Source organism: Camelina sativa, chromosome 2, assembly GCF_030686135.1.
Source record: "Camelina sativa cultivar CO46 ecotype springtype chromosome 2, ASM3068613v1".
Taxonomy (NCBI): Eukaryota; Viridiplantae; Streptophyta; class Magnoliopsida; order Brassicales; family Brassicaceae; genus Camelina; species Camelina sativa.
In genome coordinates this window covers 27,613,009-27,630,785 of record NC_141881.1, presented here as the reverse complement: position 1 = coordinate 27,630,785, position 17,777 = coordinate 27,613,009, and the positions used below count along the sequence as shown (strand labels likewise).

General features: G+C 37.4%; 3 protein-coding genes, 1 non-coding gene and 2 pseudogenes across 7 annotated transcripts; 3 read left to right on the top strand and 3 right to left on the bottom strand.

Moving 5' to 3' along the window:
* The first annotated feature begins 2,667 nt into the window (after positions 1 to 2,667).
* On the top strand, positions 2,668 to 3,365 carry LOC104756513 (uncharacterized). The gene is made up of 2 exons (XM_010479121.2): positions 2,668 to 2,986; positions 3,067 to 3,365. The coding sequence occupies exons 1-2, from the start codon at positions 2,813 to 2,815 to the stop codon at positions 3,340 to 3,342; spliced, it is 450 nt and encodes a 149-aa protein (XP_010477423.2). The 5' UTR covers positions 2,668 to 2,812; the 3' UTR covers positions 3,343 to 3,365.
* A 324-nt stretch (positions 3,366 to 3,689) lies between these two features.
* On the bottom strand, positions 3,690 to 6,020 carry LOC147949269 (uncharacterized; annotated as a pseudogene).
* Positions 6,021 to 6,667: 647 nt separating this feature from the next.
* On the top strand, positions 6,668 to 8,925 carry LOC104737033 (exocyst complex component EXO70H1 pseudogene; annotated as a pseudogene).
* A 712-nt stretch (positions 8,926 to 9,637) lies between these two features.
* Positions 9,638 to 10,761, bottom strand: LOC104737022 (18.1 kDa class I heat shock protein). Its single transcript, XM_010457122.3, has one exon. It carries the CDS (start codon positions 10,289 to 10,291, stop codon positions 9,812 to 9,814), a length of 480 nt encoding a protein of 159 aa, XP_010455424.1. The 5' UTR covers positions 10,292 to 10,761; the 3' UTR covers positions 9,638 to 9,811.
* Positions 10,762 to 11,488: 727 nt separating this feature from the next.
* Positions 11,489 to 15,976, bottom strand: LOC104737012 (putative NOT transcription complex subunit VIP2). 4 transcript variants are annotated; one of them, XM_010457113.2, is made up of 14 exons: positions 15,697 to 15,976; positions 15,191 to 15,265; positions 14,939 to 15,047; positions 14,669 to 14,847; positions 14,206 to 14,581; positions 13,645 to 13,839; positions 13,467 to 13,565; positions 13,056 to 13,144; positions 12,875 to 12,958; positions 12,332 to 12,742; positions 12,177 to 12,229; positions 12,039 to 12,080; positions 11,808 to 11,946; positions 11,489 to 11,709 (listed from the first exon to the last, which is right to left on the bottom strand). In XM_010457113.2, exons 2-14 carry the CDS (start codon positions 15,203 to 15,205, stop codon positions 11,650 to 11,652), a joined length of 1,851 nt encoding a protein of 616 aa, XP_010455415.1. In that variant the 5' UTR covers positions 15,206 to 15,265; positions 15,697 to 15,976; the 3' UTR covers positions 11,489 to 11,649. The 4 variants fall into 4 exon arrangements, with proteins under 4 accessions (XP_010455415.1, XP_087328370.1, XP_087328373.1 ...); XM_087472244.1 differs by having other exon boundaries at positions 15,751 to 15,961; XM_087472247.1 differs by having other exon boundaries at positions 13,056 to 13,155; positions 15,697 to 15,958.
* Positions 14,939 to 15,019, top strand: LOC147949268 (small nucleolar RNA snoR35). The gene has a single exon (XR_015586447.1). It is a non-coding gene; the product is annotated as a small nucleolar RNA snoR35 (small nucleolar RNA).
* Positions 15,977 to 17,777: the final 1,801 nt, after the last annotated feature.

The window sequence follows — 17,777 nt, the reverse complement described above, 5'->3', positions numbered from 1 at the left end:
CTTTCCAATCATTGCGGCATTTGAGAAATCCAGCTCAGCAGGTTCAATTTCCCAGTCACATTTCTTTGGAATCGGTGGTGGCACAGGCTTTGGTTCAAAGTGACTTCCATTTTGACCCTGCATTAAGAATGTACTCAGCAAGATACAAAAAGGGACGAGTAATTGAAATACTTAAGCATCTCTTTGAATCTCTGAAAACAAGTATAACGAACAACACTGTAGTAAGCAGCTACTTCAGAGAGAAGATGAAAGTTCCTAAAATTTTTGAGCTTTTTCATCTTCAATAGCAATCACACTACCTACCCTAAAGAATGAAACAAAACGAACAATGTCTAATCTAAAGCTATACACATTACAAAGATCAGAAGGAAATTCAAAAAAACTCACATAAGATAAACCGCCATGAGATTTCAGCAGCTCAATCATCTTTTGTTTCCTAGCTCCTTTTGCATCAGCCAAAGGCTACACATACCCAAAAAAGAAACAATTTTTTGTTAACGACATAATGTTTATTTTATGACGAATTCAAATGTATATATGATTAGTATCAAACTCGAAGTTAAACATGTCGCTTTAATAGACTCTGCTTGCTTTGATAGACTATCCATCCATAATAGAATGTAACAGGTTATTTGGATAGACCCGTAAATAAACCGGTCAAAGTTTACAAGGTCAAATTCTTAATTTTATATTACTCGAACCAAAAAAAAAAACAAAAACTAAGTGCTCTTTTTTTTTTTTTTTTTTTTTTTTTTTGTCGACAACTAAGTGCTCTAAAAAGGGAACAAGTGGGTCGGCCGGCTCTAGTCTAATCCAAAGCCTCAAGGGGCAATGGGGGAATGAGGACCATTCATATACGTATGTTTTTGAATTGCTAGTCGGCAACTTCCACTCGACTCACGTGTTACTTATGGTGAATCCATTTTTAGATTCTCTGTCTTTTTCACTGTCTTCCCGTTATTAGAATTATCTTACTTTTCCACGACAAAATTAAAAAGAAACAATTATTGTAATTTTTCCGTTAGCTAACTAATTCACAGAACCAATACTATAATAATAACATTAAATATTCTTCAAACACATAATTACTAATTTAGAATATCATTCAAGCTACCTTCCTCACGTTGATTTTTGTTAACTTCCATTTCGTTTGATTGTCGGTTGGATTAGCTTTTTAGTTAAAAGGATGGTCGGTCGATTACTGTCATTTTATATCATTTTATGAAACCACTTAATGTAGATCTAAGATAACTGCTCTTAATTTATCAGAAACTACCGAATTAAAACTTAATTAAAACCCATGTTGATTTTTGAGTCATGTAAAATAATTGATATATTTGTTGTCACATAAAACCATTAACGTTTAACAATGAGTAACGATTAAGACAATATCAAATATATGTTGACAAACCATTCTGGTTTCATCTAAATTATTCTTTCTGTAACTAACAGTAACTAAAACTACAGTGGAAGGATCATCGCTATATCATATATATTAAATTTGTATGAAATGTAAGATGTAGTTTAACGTTTCCTGTGACTGTGGGACATATCTAATTGTAATAAATAAAATTAAATCAAAGACTCTTAATTTAAATTATATGTTTGACTGTTTATATTTAACATATGGTGTTAATGTATATTTAAAATGTTTATATAGATGGAAAATTTGATATTGTCTTCTTTTGCCTGGTCTATTAAAAGCATGATTAAAAAGAGAGATGGAGAAAAGTTTATGAATAGTGTTAGTCGTGTTATGGCTAATTTAGGATCTTTGAACATCTTATTAAAAGAAATCTGTGGATTATCATTTATGTGGCGGCAGGACGTAATAACGTAAATTATTCAACTTACATAAACAGAAAGAAAAGGAAGCTTCCTCACATAATCGACAGAGCTAAATTAACTAAACTAGCTTATAGTATATGTGTTGTAGAAAAGCTAATTAACAGTTGTATTCTATAATCAATGCAGTTAATACCACACAGAAAAAAATCAAGCTGTTTACATAAAAAAAAAAAACAGACAAAACATAACTGTATCACACGGACTAATTAACATCAATGTTATTATCATACTACAAAGTTTTGCTGTGCGCACGAGAGTTTCCTATAATATAAGATCATCATTTATAAATTATATATTTTTATTAGAAGGGTCTACACTCAACAATGTTGGATCTCTCTTTTTGTTCTTTGGTTTCAACAACTCTCCCAAACTATATTGTTTATAGTTTTTATCAATAATCATAGATGACGTACATAGATTTAGTACTAACATAAATTACATAAACCCAAACAAAGCCAAGGATTTTCAGCTAATCAACATAAAGATTAAAAGAGTTTGGCAATTTCGTGACATTGAACACCTTTAGGATATATAGTACAAGTTTTTAAACATTATAAAAGAATTGATCATTCTTTTTGGTTGGTGTAAAGTTGGAATAAACGACACTAGTACTAAAATTTACAGACGTACTATTTCCCCCTTGGAACTATCGTATCTTGCCAGATCCCCATCGATCTTTGATCTCATACCAGTTTCCCTTCGAACTTATAATTTCCGTTTATTTCCCTCCGAATCCATACTTCTACGCCTATTTCCCCACCGAACCACGATTACACGGTTTTGGTACAAAACCCAATAGAAACCCATGTTAAACCGGTGTGAAACCAATTTAGAACCCGGGTAAAATATACAACCCGACCCGACTTCTCCTTCTTCTATTTTAAAACGAAAATCCCCAAATTGAAACTAAGAACCCTAAAAATCGAAATTGAATAAGAAATCTCTCTCTCTTTCTCTCAAAATCATGAGCAATATTTCTGGATCTTCGAGCTGTTCGACAAATGTTCGCGAAAGAGGAAGAATTGTTGGTGTACCTAAGAGATGTTGGTGTGGAGAAACAATTGTGGCCAAAACTTCCAAATCCGACCATAACCCAAATCGACAATACCTTCGGTGTGTGTATGCAGCTGGAAATAAGGTAATGACAATCACATTTATGGTCTAGCTTATTATTAGATCGGTTCTAAATGATAACCAAATCAATTGTCTATGGTCTAGCTTATGAATGACAATCACGTTTTCAAATGGGTCGATGAGGCTTTGTTGGATGAGGTGGAGACAATGAAAGAGTTCATATCAGAGACAATGAAGGAGAAGAAGATGCAAATGGAGCTGCAAATGGAGCTTGAGAAGAAGATGGTAATGGAGGTTGAGAAAGAGATATTTGAGAGGATTGAAGATGTTAAAGATGAATTCAAATCAAGGATGAATAGGATGATAATTGTTTTAGTATTTGGTTGTATGATCATGATCGGTCTAGTTAAGCTAATATGATGATAATTGTTTTAGTATTTGGTTGTATGATCATGATGACATGTTAAGGTTCAATGTTAAGGTTCAATGTTAAGCTAATATGATGACAATGTTAAGCTAATATGATGACATCTCTTCTATTGTTCAAAAGAGACCATACAAATTTGTTCAAAAGAGTAGAATTCATTGATCAAAAGAGACCATACAATTGTTCAAAAGAGTAGAACATCAAGGCCAAAATACAAGGCTTAATAATAAGGTTCAAAAGACCACACTAAGGCAGAACAACATATGTTCTGAAACAGGTCATAATACCAAAAAAAAACACTTTGCCTTGTTCTAATCCTCCACATTACTTCATCCACCAATTACTTATCTTGAGTAAGACAACCTTGAGAAGATTCCACTTGAGTTCCACCCTACAAATTTAATCAAATATCAGAATCAAATTTAATCAAATATCAAATATCAAATATCAAATATAATCAAATATCAAATAACTAACCTGTGTTGTATTCTTCTTATTCTTCTTCTTCTGGTGGTACTTACAATTATGATCAGCTGCACCACATATCCCACAATGCATGATTCTCTTCTTTTGTTTTGGTTTCTTCTTGGTAGGTGACTCATGAGCACCTTTCTTCCTCTTCTTGTCTACCTTTTCATCATCTGCCCTTGGTGGTGGATGCACACTTTCACCACCAGTGCAAGGCAATAGTGTGGACCTCTTTGTGGTACAATCCCCTCCGTGTAATTCTCTTTCCACTTGAAAGTTCGGAACCATTCACACACGTAATCTTCAGCTTCCAAGGTCTTCTTGAGTATCAGTCCATAAGCATGTTCGCAGGGGATTCCACATATCTGAAACTTCATGCAGGTACAAGTCCTTTCATTCAAATTGACTCTGTGTTTGTCATATCCCCGGTAAACTTCATAAGCTCCATTTGTGCTGGGAGGAACAAAGCACATAGAAGCTGCCTTATGCTCTTCAGCCAAGAAGCGTTTCACATATGGAGTGCATATCCCTGACAAATACATGAATACACATTACACTTTAGAATTCAATACAAAATAAATGAAAGATAAAAGAAGTATAGTGTTACTAACCTTCGTGCGAATGAGAAAGTGCAGACCGCTTAGCAATTCGAACCATTGCAAGCCTTCGAACAGCCTCCAACATGGCCACAAATGGCTTCTCTCTTGCCTTGTTGATTGTGCTATTGAAGGACTCCACAGAGTTGTTTTCCACATCCTCACAGTAGCTGCCAATCTTGTGGAACGCCCTACACCAAGTCTTTGGTTTAGTCTTCATAACATCTTCAGCAACTTTACTATCGTATGCATGGATCCTCTCCAATGCCTCTTCATAGTCTTTACTATTGTAGCACCAAGCTAGATCCCAAAGGAGTTTCTTCAGCCGCTTCTTATCTGGATGCCTCTTCTTTAGATTACCATAAATGTGCCTAACACATTTTCTATGCTCAATCTTTGGTAACTCTAACTCAACAGCTTTAATCAAACCCTGAAACAAAGAAAACATGATTAACATGGTGTCGATGCAACCTTTGTCAAAAATATAAACATATCAAATCACATTCTAACCTTTTGTCGATCAGACACCATAATGTAACCATCCCCATCACCTAACTCCAAGTCGATCTTCAGCCTATTCACAAACCATGACCAATTATCAGTGTTCTCAACTTGAACAACACACCAAGCCATTGGGTAGATAGCATTGTCAGCATCCCTTCCTAAAGCAACCAGCAACTGTCCCTTGATCTTTTCTTTCAAGAAACAACCATCAACTCCTATTAGTGGTCTGCAAGATTTTTTCCATGTTCTCCTAAGAGCATCAAAGCATACATAGAATCGCTTAAACACATCCTGTCCAGCCTCGTTCTTCACCGTCTCTACCTCTACAACAGAACCTTTATTTGCTTCCAATATCTCGGCCCCATAGTCTCTGAGTCGCTCAAATTGAGTGTCATATTCAAGCTCTATCCATGCCAATGCCTTTCTCCTAGCAGCTTGACATTGACCTCTAGTAACTGATATCTTCCACTTCTCCATTATAGTCTGCTCCATCTTCAAAGGCATGTAATATTCCGGTTCTTCTCTTATCTTATCTAGAAACAACCTAGCTATCACTGGCACCTTAAACATTTCACACTCTCCATTAGGTACACAAATATGCTTGTTCGTGTACAATGTAATCCTCCACATCGACTCATTGTGCAAACATGCCGCATAAACTTTCCACATACATTTCCCCTTAGCACCAACACACTTAAAACCGATTCTATCTCTATCGTACCTGTATTGCTTCAAGTTACAACCGGATACAAGTGCGTAGTCAAGAACACACTCCTTAAAAGCGATTCCATTGTAGAAGCTTTGCGCTTTGTACATTGAACCATCACCACGAACTATGGGAGTCCCCCTACTCGCACCACCACTACGAACACGTTCCTCATCCTCATCGTCGCTTTCTGGGTACACGTTATGACGAATCGATTCCTCGGCTTCCGTAAAATCTGTCGCCAACTTGTTGATATGAAACTCATCGCGATCCTCAGCTTCTGCGTCGAAATCTACTCCAGGAGGCGGATTAGGAACATGATTTACCGGGACCATCGCCATTGCAACCGCCGAGAGAAAGGGGCAAAATCGATTTCGCGATTTCGCGAATTTAGGGTTCGTCGAGAGAAAGGGGCAAAATCGATTTGGGGATTTTGTGTTTTTTAGGTTTAGATAGTTTAATCGGGTTGTAATGGGTTGTAAACCGGTTTAATATGGTTTAATTTGATTTAATTTGGTTTTTACGGTTCAGCATTTGGTTAAACAAAACAGTAAACCATTAGAACCAACACGATGGGGAAATTATGCGAGGTTTCATAGTTCGGTGGGGAAATAGGCGTAGAAGTATGGATTCGGGGGGAAATAAACGGAGATTATAAGTTCGAAGGGAAACTGGTACGAGATCAAAGATCGATGGGGATCTGGCAAGATACGATAGTTCCGAGGGGGAAATAGTACATCGGTCCTTAAATATTACTAATTAATAGTAGTAGTACTCCTTGTCGAAACGGTAACTTTAAGTCTTTAACAAATATTCACAGCTGCAGATGAAGGCAATAAATGTAAATAATACTCCTTTCGTCAGAATTGACTATAAACTAACCCTTTCTCTTTTGACTTTGGCCCAATGTCTTGTCTTAATTGACACCGCGTTTGACTAATCAACTATTCTCCTTCACATATACGTATGTATATACAGTATCTCTCTTTTATTCCCATTGAAATAGCCGTCGTTTCTTTAATTATTTATTATATATATTTAGCTCTTCCTCCTCCTCCACCTTCCTAATCTTATCTGTAACTTCTTCACTTGATACCAAAAGCAAATACAAACCAGAAAGAAACTTTCAATTTTTTTTGTTACAAAGCACAAAAAAGAGAGACCACTAAAGAAAAAAACAGAGCAAAAAAAATGGGGAAACACTTATTCCGATCATCACCACCGCCTGAGAAACAAACAGCTCATCTCACCCTAGCCGAATCAGCTGTGCAAGAGTGTATGAGCAGCATCAACGCCGTCATATCAAAATGGACTACTCCTTCTCCTCCTTCTTCCACCTCCGAAGAAGAGTTCCTCTTTTCAACCAACAGCCGCCGCGAAGCAGAGGAGTTCGTCGAAGCCGTTAGACATTTACAGAGCACGATGCACGTTTGGTTTCCGTCAACCCTTCATCCGATAAACTAATCTACGCACAGAACCTAATGCAATCTGCTATGAAGCTTCTCGAATCAGAGTTCTACCGTGTCTTGAAAGCAAACCGCGAATACCTAGACCCTGAATGCGTCTCCGTACGTTCTTGCAAATCTTCAAGATTCACCACTTCGACTACTACGGTCAGTGTCTCCGACTCAGAAGACGAAAACACTTACGAAGAAACCAACACAGAGGAAGAAGAGCATAGATTCTCCGGCGGTGATGCTGACGCAATGGATGATCTCAAGATGATCGCTGACTGTATGATCTCAACCGGTTACGCTAAAGAATGCGTTAGGGTTTACAAAACAGTACGTAGATCGATCGTTGACGAGACTCTCTATAACTTAGGGATGGAGAGGTTCACACTCCATCAGATTCAGAAGATGGAATGGGAAGTTCTTGAAACCAAGATCAAGACTTGGTTAAAAGCTGTGAAGCTAGCTGTTCGATCTCTCTTCTTCGGTGAGAGGATCTTAGCTGATCATGTCTTCTCATCCTCTGGTCCCATCGTTGAGTCTTCCTTCACTGAGATCACTCAAGAAGGAGCTTTGATTCTCTTCACGTTCCCTGAGTTTGCTTCCAAGATCAAGAAACTAACTCCGGAGAAGATGTTTAGGTTTCTTGATATGTACGAAGCTCTCGCGAACCTCTTCGTTGAGATCGAGTCAATCTTTTACTTTGACTCAGGCGCACCGGTTAGATCTCAGGTGATTAACTCGTTAGCTAGACTCGGTGACGCGGCGAGGTCGATGATGAACGATTTCGAATCCGCGATTCAGAAAGAGACGTCGAAAGTTACGGTCGTCGGCGGCGGTGTTCATCCTCTGACTCGTTACGTTATGAACTACCTCTCTTTCCTCGCCGACTACGACGAGTCCATCGCCGCGATTTTCGAAAACTGGCAGCCGACGGTGGCGGCGGTTCCGTTGCCGGATTCTTTATACATCAGCGGCGGAGGAGATGAAGCTCATCCGGCGGATTTGTACTCTTCTCCGGTGTCCGTACGCATCGCGTGGGTGATTCTGCTCACGCTTTGTAAAATCGACGGTAAAGCTCAGCCGTATAAGGACGTAGCTCTGGCTTATCTCTTCCTCGCGAATAATCTCCAATACGTCGTCGTTAAGGTCCGATCGTCGAATCTGAAGCTTCTTCTCGGAGACGATTGGGTGGTTAAGCACGAGGCGAAGGTGAAGCTTTACGCTGATAAGTTCGAGAAGCTGGCGTGGGGGAAAGTGATGGATTTGGTACCGGAGAATCCCAAGGAGGAGATGTCGCCGGAGGAGGCGAAGGAGCTGGTGGGTAGGTTTAACGATGAGTTCGAGACGTCGTACCGGAAACAGACTTCGTGGGTTATACCGGACCCGAAATTAAGGGACCAGATTAAAATCTCGGTTAGTCAGAAACTTACGCTGGGTTGTAACGAGTTTCATCGGTTGAACCGGTCCGGTTTGGTTGGTGCTAACGAGGCTGTTCTCAGATATACCCCTGAGGATATTGGGAATTATTTGTCGGATCTTTACTTTGGGTCTAGAGGCTCAGGGAGTGTTTCGACTAAAGGATCCGGGTCTGGGTCTGGATCCGGTACCGGTTCGTCGACTACGGGTATATCTCGTGGTGGTGGACGTAGTAGTCATTGAGATATTTTTTGCTTATTTTTATTATTATTAGCTTTCTTAAAGAAGACATTAAAATATGTGTGGTTACAAGTGATGTAAGATCGTATTCGTATCGAATCTCTTTATTGAAGTTACGTGTGTGTGCACATATGTAGTTAAATTATTGAATTCTCCTGTTTTAATCTTAAATCATTCTATTCTTTGTTGGAACTTTGTGGATTACTCAACGACAAGAAAATACAATGATTTATATCTGACGCTTGAAGATTTTAATTAACACATATAGACATTTTACGTAAAAGACAATTGTAAGTAGCTCTCACCCATGTCTGATTTTAATTAGTGACTATGGGTCTGAGTCTCATTGACAATCTATAAAAGTTTTGGTGGTACATTACTTCAAGTTGGTGTACGAGTCCACACAATTTGAATAGAGTTATTATTATATACAAGTACAACAAATTCAAATGCAAGTTGCTTGACGAATGAATACATAGGAAGCTGACATTACAATAAATTTCTAAAGGAAAAAACAGAGAGGTTGATAACAATGGTCAGTGGGAGGGTTGACGAATATAAACAGGTACTCATTAATGCTTTAATTAGGCTATTCCCGATAACCAATCTCACGTTATATAAAATGATTCAATCTCCTCATAATGTGCAAGTGCCATGTTTGGAATAATTTGTGTTGCGGTTATTACGCCTACTTTTCCTATTAACTTTATTTCAAAACATAGATCATGAAATAGAGCATGATGATCATGTTGTTGTTTAGGTCCCTTGCCTCTTGCCTCTTTTTTACTTTATGATCAGCCCATTTTATATCTTTAATCATATTCCATAGTCGTTATAATATGTTTGAAATTTGAAAGGAAGTGGGAATTAGGGGAAGAAAAGCCAAAGTATAATTTGCGACTGATTTTAATTATAGGAACACTCGTTTATTCATTATAATAAGATGTTACATTCATATGATTTTTCAGAAAAAAGCGACAATTTCACAAAACAACAAACCAAACACCACAAATTTAAGCACACACACGTTTTTTACTTTCACACCATGACACACCAAATCTTCATCTTTCATGTTCAATTAGCCGGAGATATCAATTGACTTGACTTGAGGCTTCTTCTCGGGAGCTTTCGGAACCATAACCGTAAGCACACCGTTCTCCATTGTCGCCTTAACTTCTTCCATCTTTGCATTCTCAGGCAATCTAAACCTCCTCATAAACTTCCCACTAGCCCTCTCCACACGGTGCCAAGTGTCGTTCTTCTCTTCGTTCTCCTTGCTCCTCTCTCCACTGATCTGAAGAACGTTCTTGTCTTCAACCTCAACCTTCACCTCTTCCTTCTTCAGTCCCGGCAAGTCTGCTTTGAACACGTGTGCCTCCGGAGTTTCCTTCCAGTCAACTTTAGCGTTTGTAAACGCTGCCACGTCCCGAGCGGATGCAGCGTTTGCTAACGCAGAAGATGGTGTGAAGAGTCCTTCGAATGGATCCCATATGTCTTGCGAGAAGGGATCGAAGACGTTTGTTCTACGTCCTCCGAAAATGCTTGGGATTAGAGACATCGCTCGTTGCTTTCTTTTCAAGTGACGTTTTGATTCTTGATTTTTTTTAATAATTTGATTCTTGGTTTTCTTGTTGCTTTGATCTGATTTCTAAAATCAGGTAAGGGATCCATATTTATAGGAATCAATGGATGAAGACAGAACGTTCGTCAAATTTCTTGAACAGAAAAGATCAAAAGAACATGCTCTTTTTCTAAAACCTTCGTTTGTTGTCTAGAGTCGACATAATAATCACATCATGAAGTGACCAGAGTTTTCTTGGCATTTCATGAAGTTTCGGTGGTTGAAACAAAAACGACATACAATCTTTGGCTGGCATGTAAACGACGTGCCGTTTCTTGGGTGTATTACTATCATGTTTGTATTCATCCCCTTTGAATATCAATATTGGGCTCAGTGAAGCAGACCGTTTTTCTTAAAACCCCATCTCTCTTTTGGGCCCATTTCTCCATAATTTAAATAAAACTATATTCTCATTTACCACAGAACTCAGTTACGTTTTCGTTTACAAACACAGACACCATATTATTTACTAAACAGGCACAGTATAATAGAAAAAGGAAATCTAATTTATTTGATTCCAGTGAGTTATTGTGATCCAAATCTCAACTTATTGCCCGTTCATGTTATGCAATAAAATAAGATTTTCAACAACTGCGATTACCTTGTTGGAAAGAGAACTCTGATCGAAGTATTGGATTATATGCGAGTAAGTCAAAGTTAAACTCTGCAACTTACTCTAGAACGTTTATATGCGAGTAAGTTTAGAGTGGATTATATGCAAGTAAGTTGCAGGATTCTCAAAAAAAGATGATTAGAGTGGCAAAAGCTGAATACGAGAACTCAGTAACCGGAAGTGGAATAACAAAAAAACAAAAAAGTCTAAATCAGAGGACAAAGGACAAGGTCAAAATTGGAGACTAACTTCTTCCTTTCAGGTTCCCTTAACTTTAGACCAAAAGAAAATTCTATTAACCTTTTCCAATAACAGTTGATACCAAATTTCCAAGATTGTCAACAATCGTTTAATGGACTCTGTCCCCATTTATACAAAGAACTGAGCCACGTTTACGTTTACAACCATATTTACTAAACAAAGTACAATATTATACTAGAAAAAGGAAATCTAAATTTATTCGATTCTACTCTCAGTTATTGTGATCCAAATATCAACTTATTTGATTGAGCCAGAAGAAATGAACAAGGAAAGTAACTGCGATTACCTTTTTGGAAAACTTGGGGTTAAAAATTGAAAATGTGAGATGGTTTGGTTTCTAATCAATGGAGCTTGCAGACAGAAATAAAGAGAAAAGCTTTACACTGTAAAGATGCTACTAATTGAACAAACCTAAGTGTCGTCAATGCTGCAGCAAGCTTGGTCTCTTTTCCATGAGCTCGTACTTGACAACAAAATGTTCCTACAATAACCATCCCCAAAAAAAAAAAATATCACTATAAAACATTGCAAATTCAAGAATAAAGAAATAGGATATCCCTGCACTAATCTTTGGCTTACCTTTCGGATTGTTTTGAACGAATTTGGATCGAGGTACTCGTATGTTCCCCTTTCATGCGTAGCTTGCCTGACTAAAGGTTCCCCAACTCTGAAGAACCATAATCTGAGTTCCTTGTGGTAAAACCAACCTCTTTCATAACTGCAACATGTCAATCAAACTCATAAGTCTCAAGCCTCAAGAGAGCGGAGTTAACGAATAATCAAAGAACATGGTAGAGAAAACAAACATACAGTTCATCTGCTGCGAATAGCTGTGCTTCATCTTTTGGCATACTGGAACAATAATTAGAGGAAAGCAATTAGTTTAATTGGACAAAGATGATTCATGAGTTGGCAAATGTGACGTTAAATGCTGGTTTATTAACAGACCTGTAAAATGTGTAGAACAATAACTCATAGGAGAACCTTTTGAAACTTGCTCGCTGCAACAAACGGAAATGATAACACATTTGTCAACAAAATCGAGAAAAGAAGTGAGAGTAAATATATCGTTGGTGCTACTCACAAGATCAGAGGAAACTTACAGTCAACGGTGGAGGTGGTGTGGCGTAGTAACAATTTGGTACTGTGAACTCGACCTCGCTCTTTGCCGGTTCATTGGTCCAAGGGGACGCAAATGTCTTGTAGAGATTTCCCGTTGAATTCAAATCTAAGCCTAGCGTCGTCAAGTCTATGCCAAGAGCAAGTGAGGTCAATTCAGGGTTGCTCCTGTTTAGCACATCTAACAAGCCAAGCAAGCAAAAAGGATCTGCCTCTGACTGTCCCGATTTCATCTCAGAATCTCTAAATTGGTTGATTGATGACATCTGTTGCACAGGAAACTGGGATTGATTCTGATGCTGCTGATACTGCTGAATAAGCTGGTCATAACCAATACTGGAAACTGCATTGGGAGAGCTTAGTGGTCTAAGACCAAGACCCTGTAGCCCACCAGTCTGGTATTAAATAAGAATTAACAATGATAAGAATTAACAATGATAACCACAAGATGATTATATATTTGAGATATGCAAATTGAAGAAATTCCTGGCTGTATACAGATAGGGATAGGAGAGACTGCCACTCACGGATGAAGCATGTTGTGGTTGTTGTTGTTGTGGACGATGTGATGAATATGTTGCCCCCAAGTTGAAACCACCAGATCTACCCATCTGCAAATTTGCAAATATTAATTACCACATCAACAACCATATCAATAGAAAAAGGTAGGAAATCACTTTGTGAACTTTGAAACAGTCTATAGCTTACAGAAAAGTTTTGCGAGTGCATCATTGACATAGCATTGTCATGGAGTTGTTCTTTCTGATGCAAATCCATAGGATAATCAGAATTACCACCTGCAAAAAATCTACTACGCTTGTGAATGATCGATCCAGCATGTTCAGCTTACAGCATTAAGAAGACAATATGTCAGGAACACCTATCATATTCTCATGCAATAAGCTATAATATGCGGCAGTTAATAAGTTTATGAACTTCCTAAGTATCTAGACCATCTGGAAACGGACTTTCATAAGATTTTGGAGAATAACACTGGGGAAAACTTTTCACAGTAGGGGAAACTAGAGAAGATATTACTCACTTTGCGCACATTAAATATGCAAGACACAACTTTATGCACAATATAATACAAAGTTATCGACAATTAAAGACCAGCACCTTTATATCCCGGTAGGGCAGGAAAGTCTTCATTTTGAATGCTGAACTCTTGGTTTTGTTGGGCAAGTGGGACTCCTAAACCTTGTTTCCTTAATGAACCTAGAAACACCACCACAAGAGTATGAGGGAAACATGATATGGAAAATCATTTTAAAAGATCTTCAGATAAACTGACTACCTAGTTGTCCTTGAGTGCCACCAGCAGATCCAGGACGACTTGTGAGCTGAGGAAAATCGTTGTTGATGTCAAAAAGAGAGCTGTCGTTAGAGTGATCACTGAGCATCATATTGTTAACTGACTGAACATGGTTCTGAGAAAGTGGGCCACCACCAGTATGATAGGAGTTCCCCAGCATAGACATGACCTGAGATCCTGTACCACACAATCTTGCAATCAGTTTTTTACTTCTAATTCCACATACAACAGCTGTTAACTTATTGCATGTCCATGTGAGGCAAAAGAAGTTCAACTGCTGATATCAATCCACCTCCCTAAATGACTAGTTATTTTATGTTGCTATAAAGCAAATTACTTTCTTTACTTAATTTCCACAGCAATCCCTAGCTACTATACCAAAGACCCATAGTAAAAAGGTGTTCTCCATGTCCATGAAGCAAAATTTATAATCCGTTATTTTTAACAGCGATATAACAAGATAAACAAAGCTCAGTTTTATCGACTTACAGGCAAAAAAACCTGAAGACAGCAAATGGAATGAACTGTACAAATCATATATACCTTGAGGAAGTACTCCACCCAGCATTCGGTTCTGTCCCTGAACATTTATTCCTGATCCGCTATTTGCTGCCAAATTTAGTCGTGAAGACAGACCAGGAATAGACAACCCACCAGAGCTAATATTCCTCCCCAAGTTACCTCCACCAACCATGTTTCCCATTGAATTTGTTATTCGAGGACCTGAATTTCCCAACAATTGGGATATTCCCATCCCTGGAACACTATTACGATTACTGAGTCCTGCAGATGTAGAGAGAATTCCAGGAATAGAACCACCAACTCCATTTGCGTTACTATTGAATCCAGGGTTGCCAACAACATTAAGACCTCCTCTATTTGGGATTCCCGCATGCCCATGTGAGCTACCATGAGACAACTACAAAGCAATCATCGTAGTATACTATGAGACACATATTTAGAACCAGAGCAGTTATTTTCAAAAAAAAATTAAACCACATAGCACCTGGGAGAGATTAACAGGTAGATTGTTTGAAGCAAATCGTCCACTGGAAAAACTCCCGTTAGGTTGTTGAACCCCAGGAGATGGTATACTATTCATACTTGAGTTTCTTGATGTAAGTGTACCTTGCATGTTCCCGACATTATAGCTCCCATGAATATTATGAAGTCCCTGAAGGTTTCCTGCATAATTTTTTTTGTTTTCAAAAGCTACATAAGTTGAGCACTTCACAAAGATATACAACGTTATCAAAATAAGTAGTATTAGACCCACCGGTATGATGAAAAGAGGGAGATGGTGCACCAGATTGTCCAGAATAAGAAGCAGCAAAAGATCTGCCCGACCCATCTGGTAAATTCGAAGCAGAACCATTGAGAGATGACTGCAAAAAAAAAGGCCAAAACCCAAGAGTTAATAGAGGACAGATGGTACGCACAACTAAGCAAACGATAGCCTAACGACAATAACATATTCTTCAAGTTCAAAAACCAAAATATAAAGATTTAAGGGGAAAAGGAAGGTTACATGAAGGTTTGACATTGCACGAACTGACGATCACTCACTCGAGACAAAATATCATTCGGCGAACCGCCTTACAATCTGAGAAGGAATAAACAACAACACACGAACATAAATAGCCTGATAAAAAGGATGAATTCAATAAACTAACAAAGGTGACACAGTGCTTTAACATAAAATCTTATGAACCATGGAGTAGCACCAGACGAATTTACTCTAGAAACTTTCAAAGTAAGATTGATATGCTCATATATTTTTTGGCAGAGTAAGCTTTCATCCAGGAACAATAACCATGGAAATAAATCTGCAACTAGTAAAAAACTCACGAGGATCCAAAAACAATCAACGCAAAAGCATAATTCAATCAATACATATTCCTGTAAAAAAACGACTGAGCAAACACAGGATCCTAAATTGAACTACCGAGATGCAATTATCAATACTAGGATTTACAAAACTGAACTCAGAAAACCCTAAAACTCGCGTGTTTTTTAATCTGTTAACACACTCACCAGTAACAAGGAGCGTACGGGAGGAAGAAGAAGAAGAAGGAGAATAGCACTGACCAATTACGCGGAACCCAGGAAGCGAAAAGGGTTAGGATCCCGAAGAAGATTTATGAAAGAGTAAAATTGGGGGAAAGAGCGGAGATTTTTACAATTTTGGTGCCCTAAATCGGAGAAACGGATATTGAAACGAAGGAAGAGAGAGAGAGAGAGAGAGAGAGAGAGAGAGAGAGAGAGAGCAAGATTTAGAAAATGGGATCCTCCTCCCATTAAAAATTAAATAAATAAGAAAAAAAAAATAAAGGAAATAAAAATAAAAATAATATTATTTTTGTGGAGAATGATTGGTGATGGAGGGAACTTTCATAGGTCACGGGATAGGTCCTACGAAACCTTCTAAGCTGCTCAGAAGGTTTCTTTGTAAGGAAAGCTTTTGACTTCTTTTAGTTGTGGATCGACGTTTGGGCTTTAACCCAACAGGCCCGTTATATACAATACACCATGATGTTGATGTTTTTTTTACTTTGTTTGTGTAATCATGAAATCATTAGTTGGTTTAAGTGCGTATAAAAGAGAAAAAGTTTAAGTATGTAAATTATGCAATACAAAAACCACTAGGCTAAATTTGAACAAAACGACAAAATATGTGTGTGTTTTTTTTTTGCGAAGGTTGTGTAGTTTAAGCTAAAAGGATCGAACAGTTAAGGACTTTTTAGTTAAGAAGTTATGAATGTTTTGTTCAGATGTTTTATATTTAGTAAACAAACCATATCATCCAACTACATGAAAAAGACGTTAGACGTTTCAGGATAATGAAAACTACGTCCACTAATTAATGCAATCCAATCATACAATATAAGCTTACAAATCTCCTTTATAATAAAACGGAAGTACACAGCATTGTTTTGGTAGGCTTTATAATTTTAATAAATGGTTACAAATAGGTTATACATATATTATAAATTAATCCATACATTAATTGTAACAAATAAAATCTTAATTGTAACCGAAAATCTTAAACCGATTATTCTAAATTGATAGTTCACGGATATTTCAAACTTTATTTCGGAAGATCACGTATATGGTTCCAAATATCTATAATAAAATATAATTTATAATTTCGGAATCATATTTTATTCTAAAATTATAATATAAATAAAAGAAATTTCAACTCGTGCTATAGCACGGGTCCTAATCTCTAGTTTACAAAATATAAAGACAAAACAATATTTCTAGATTTGTGTATATGGACTATATCACTAAGTAAGCCACTAAATACTAATGAAACGTGTAGCTCAATTAATACTTTTAAAAAAAACTAAAGTTATGTTTAATCTAGCTTAATTAAGCGAATCGTATAGTGTCAAACACTTAAATAGTTAAATCACTCGAACAGGTTGTAAAAGTATTTGTAGGTTCGATCACGAAATATCTAAATAATTTGATCAATAAAATTACATTCATGCGTTCTTTGAGCACATGATTACACGGCAATGTGGAACGCTTGCTGATGATTGATTCCCTTAGTCCGATGATCCGATCAATGAATACACGACAAATCTGCTCATGCACTACTTGGTTCATGTAAGTCATCTTTACCCTTAAGGATCTTACTTCTTTGGTAGCTCTAAGATGAATATATAAGAGAGTAGCAATCAATACATGTAAACCTTTTAAAGTAGAAGGGGGTGTTTGTATTAGTTTAAAATCAATGAATAAAAAACAAATCTGAAAGTCATTTTCTCCTTGTGACATCTCAACCAATTTTTTTCGGGCTTGTACTTTAATATATAGAGAATTGTTGTTTCCGAGTTCCAAACAAAATGTGTCGGTAGACAACAGGTCCACATATACGTTTTCAGATTGATTTTTTTTTTGTTTTTGTACAACTTCCATCATGCGGCACTGAACTTGGATAGCATAGTACACATGACACTAATACAAGCCACTAAATCTTATGATACCGGTTTATATAGTTGATATGTCAGGTTTATATTACACGTTTCAACTCTCAAGAGCAAAGTATATTTGGGATCATATTATAGCTTAACTAATTTGATCAAATATAGTGGCATCTTATCCTTCCT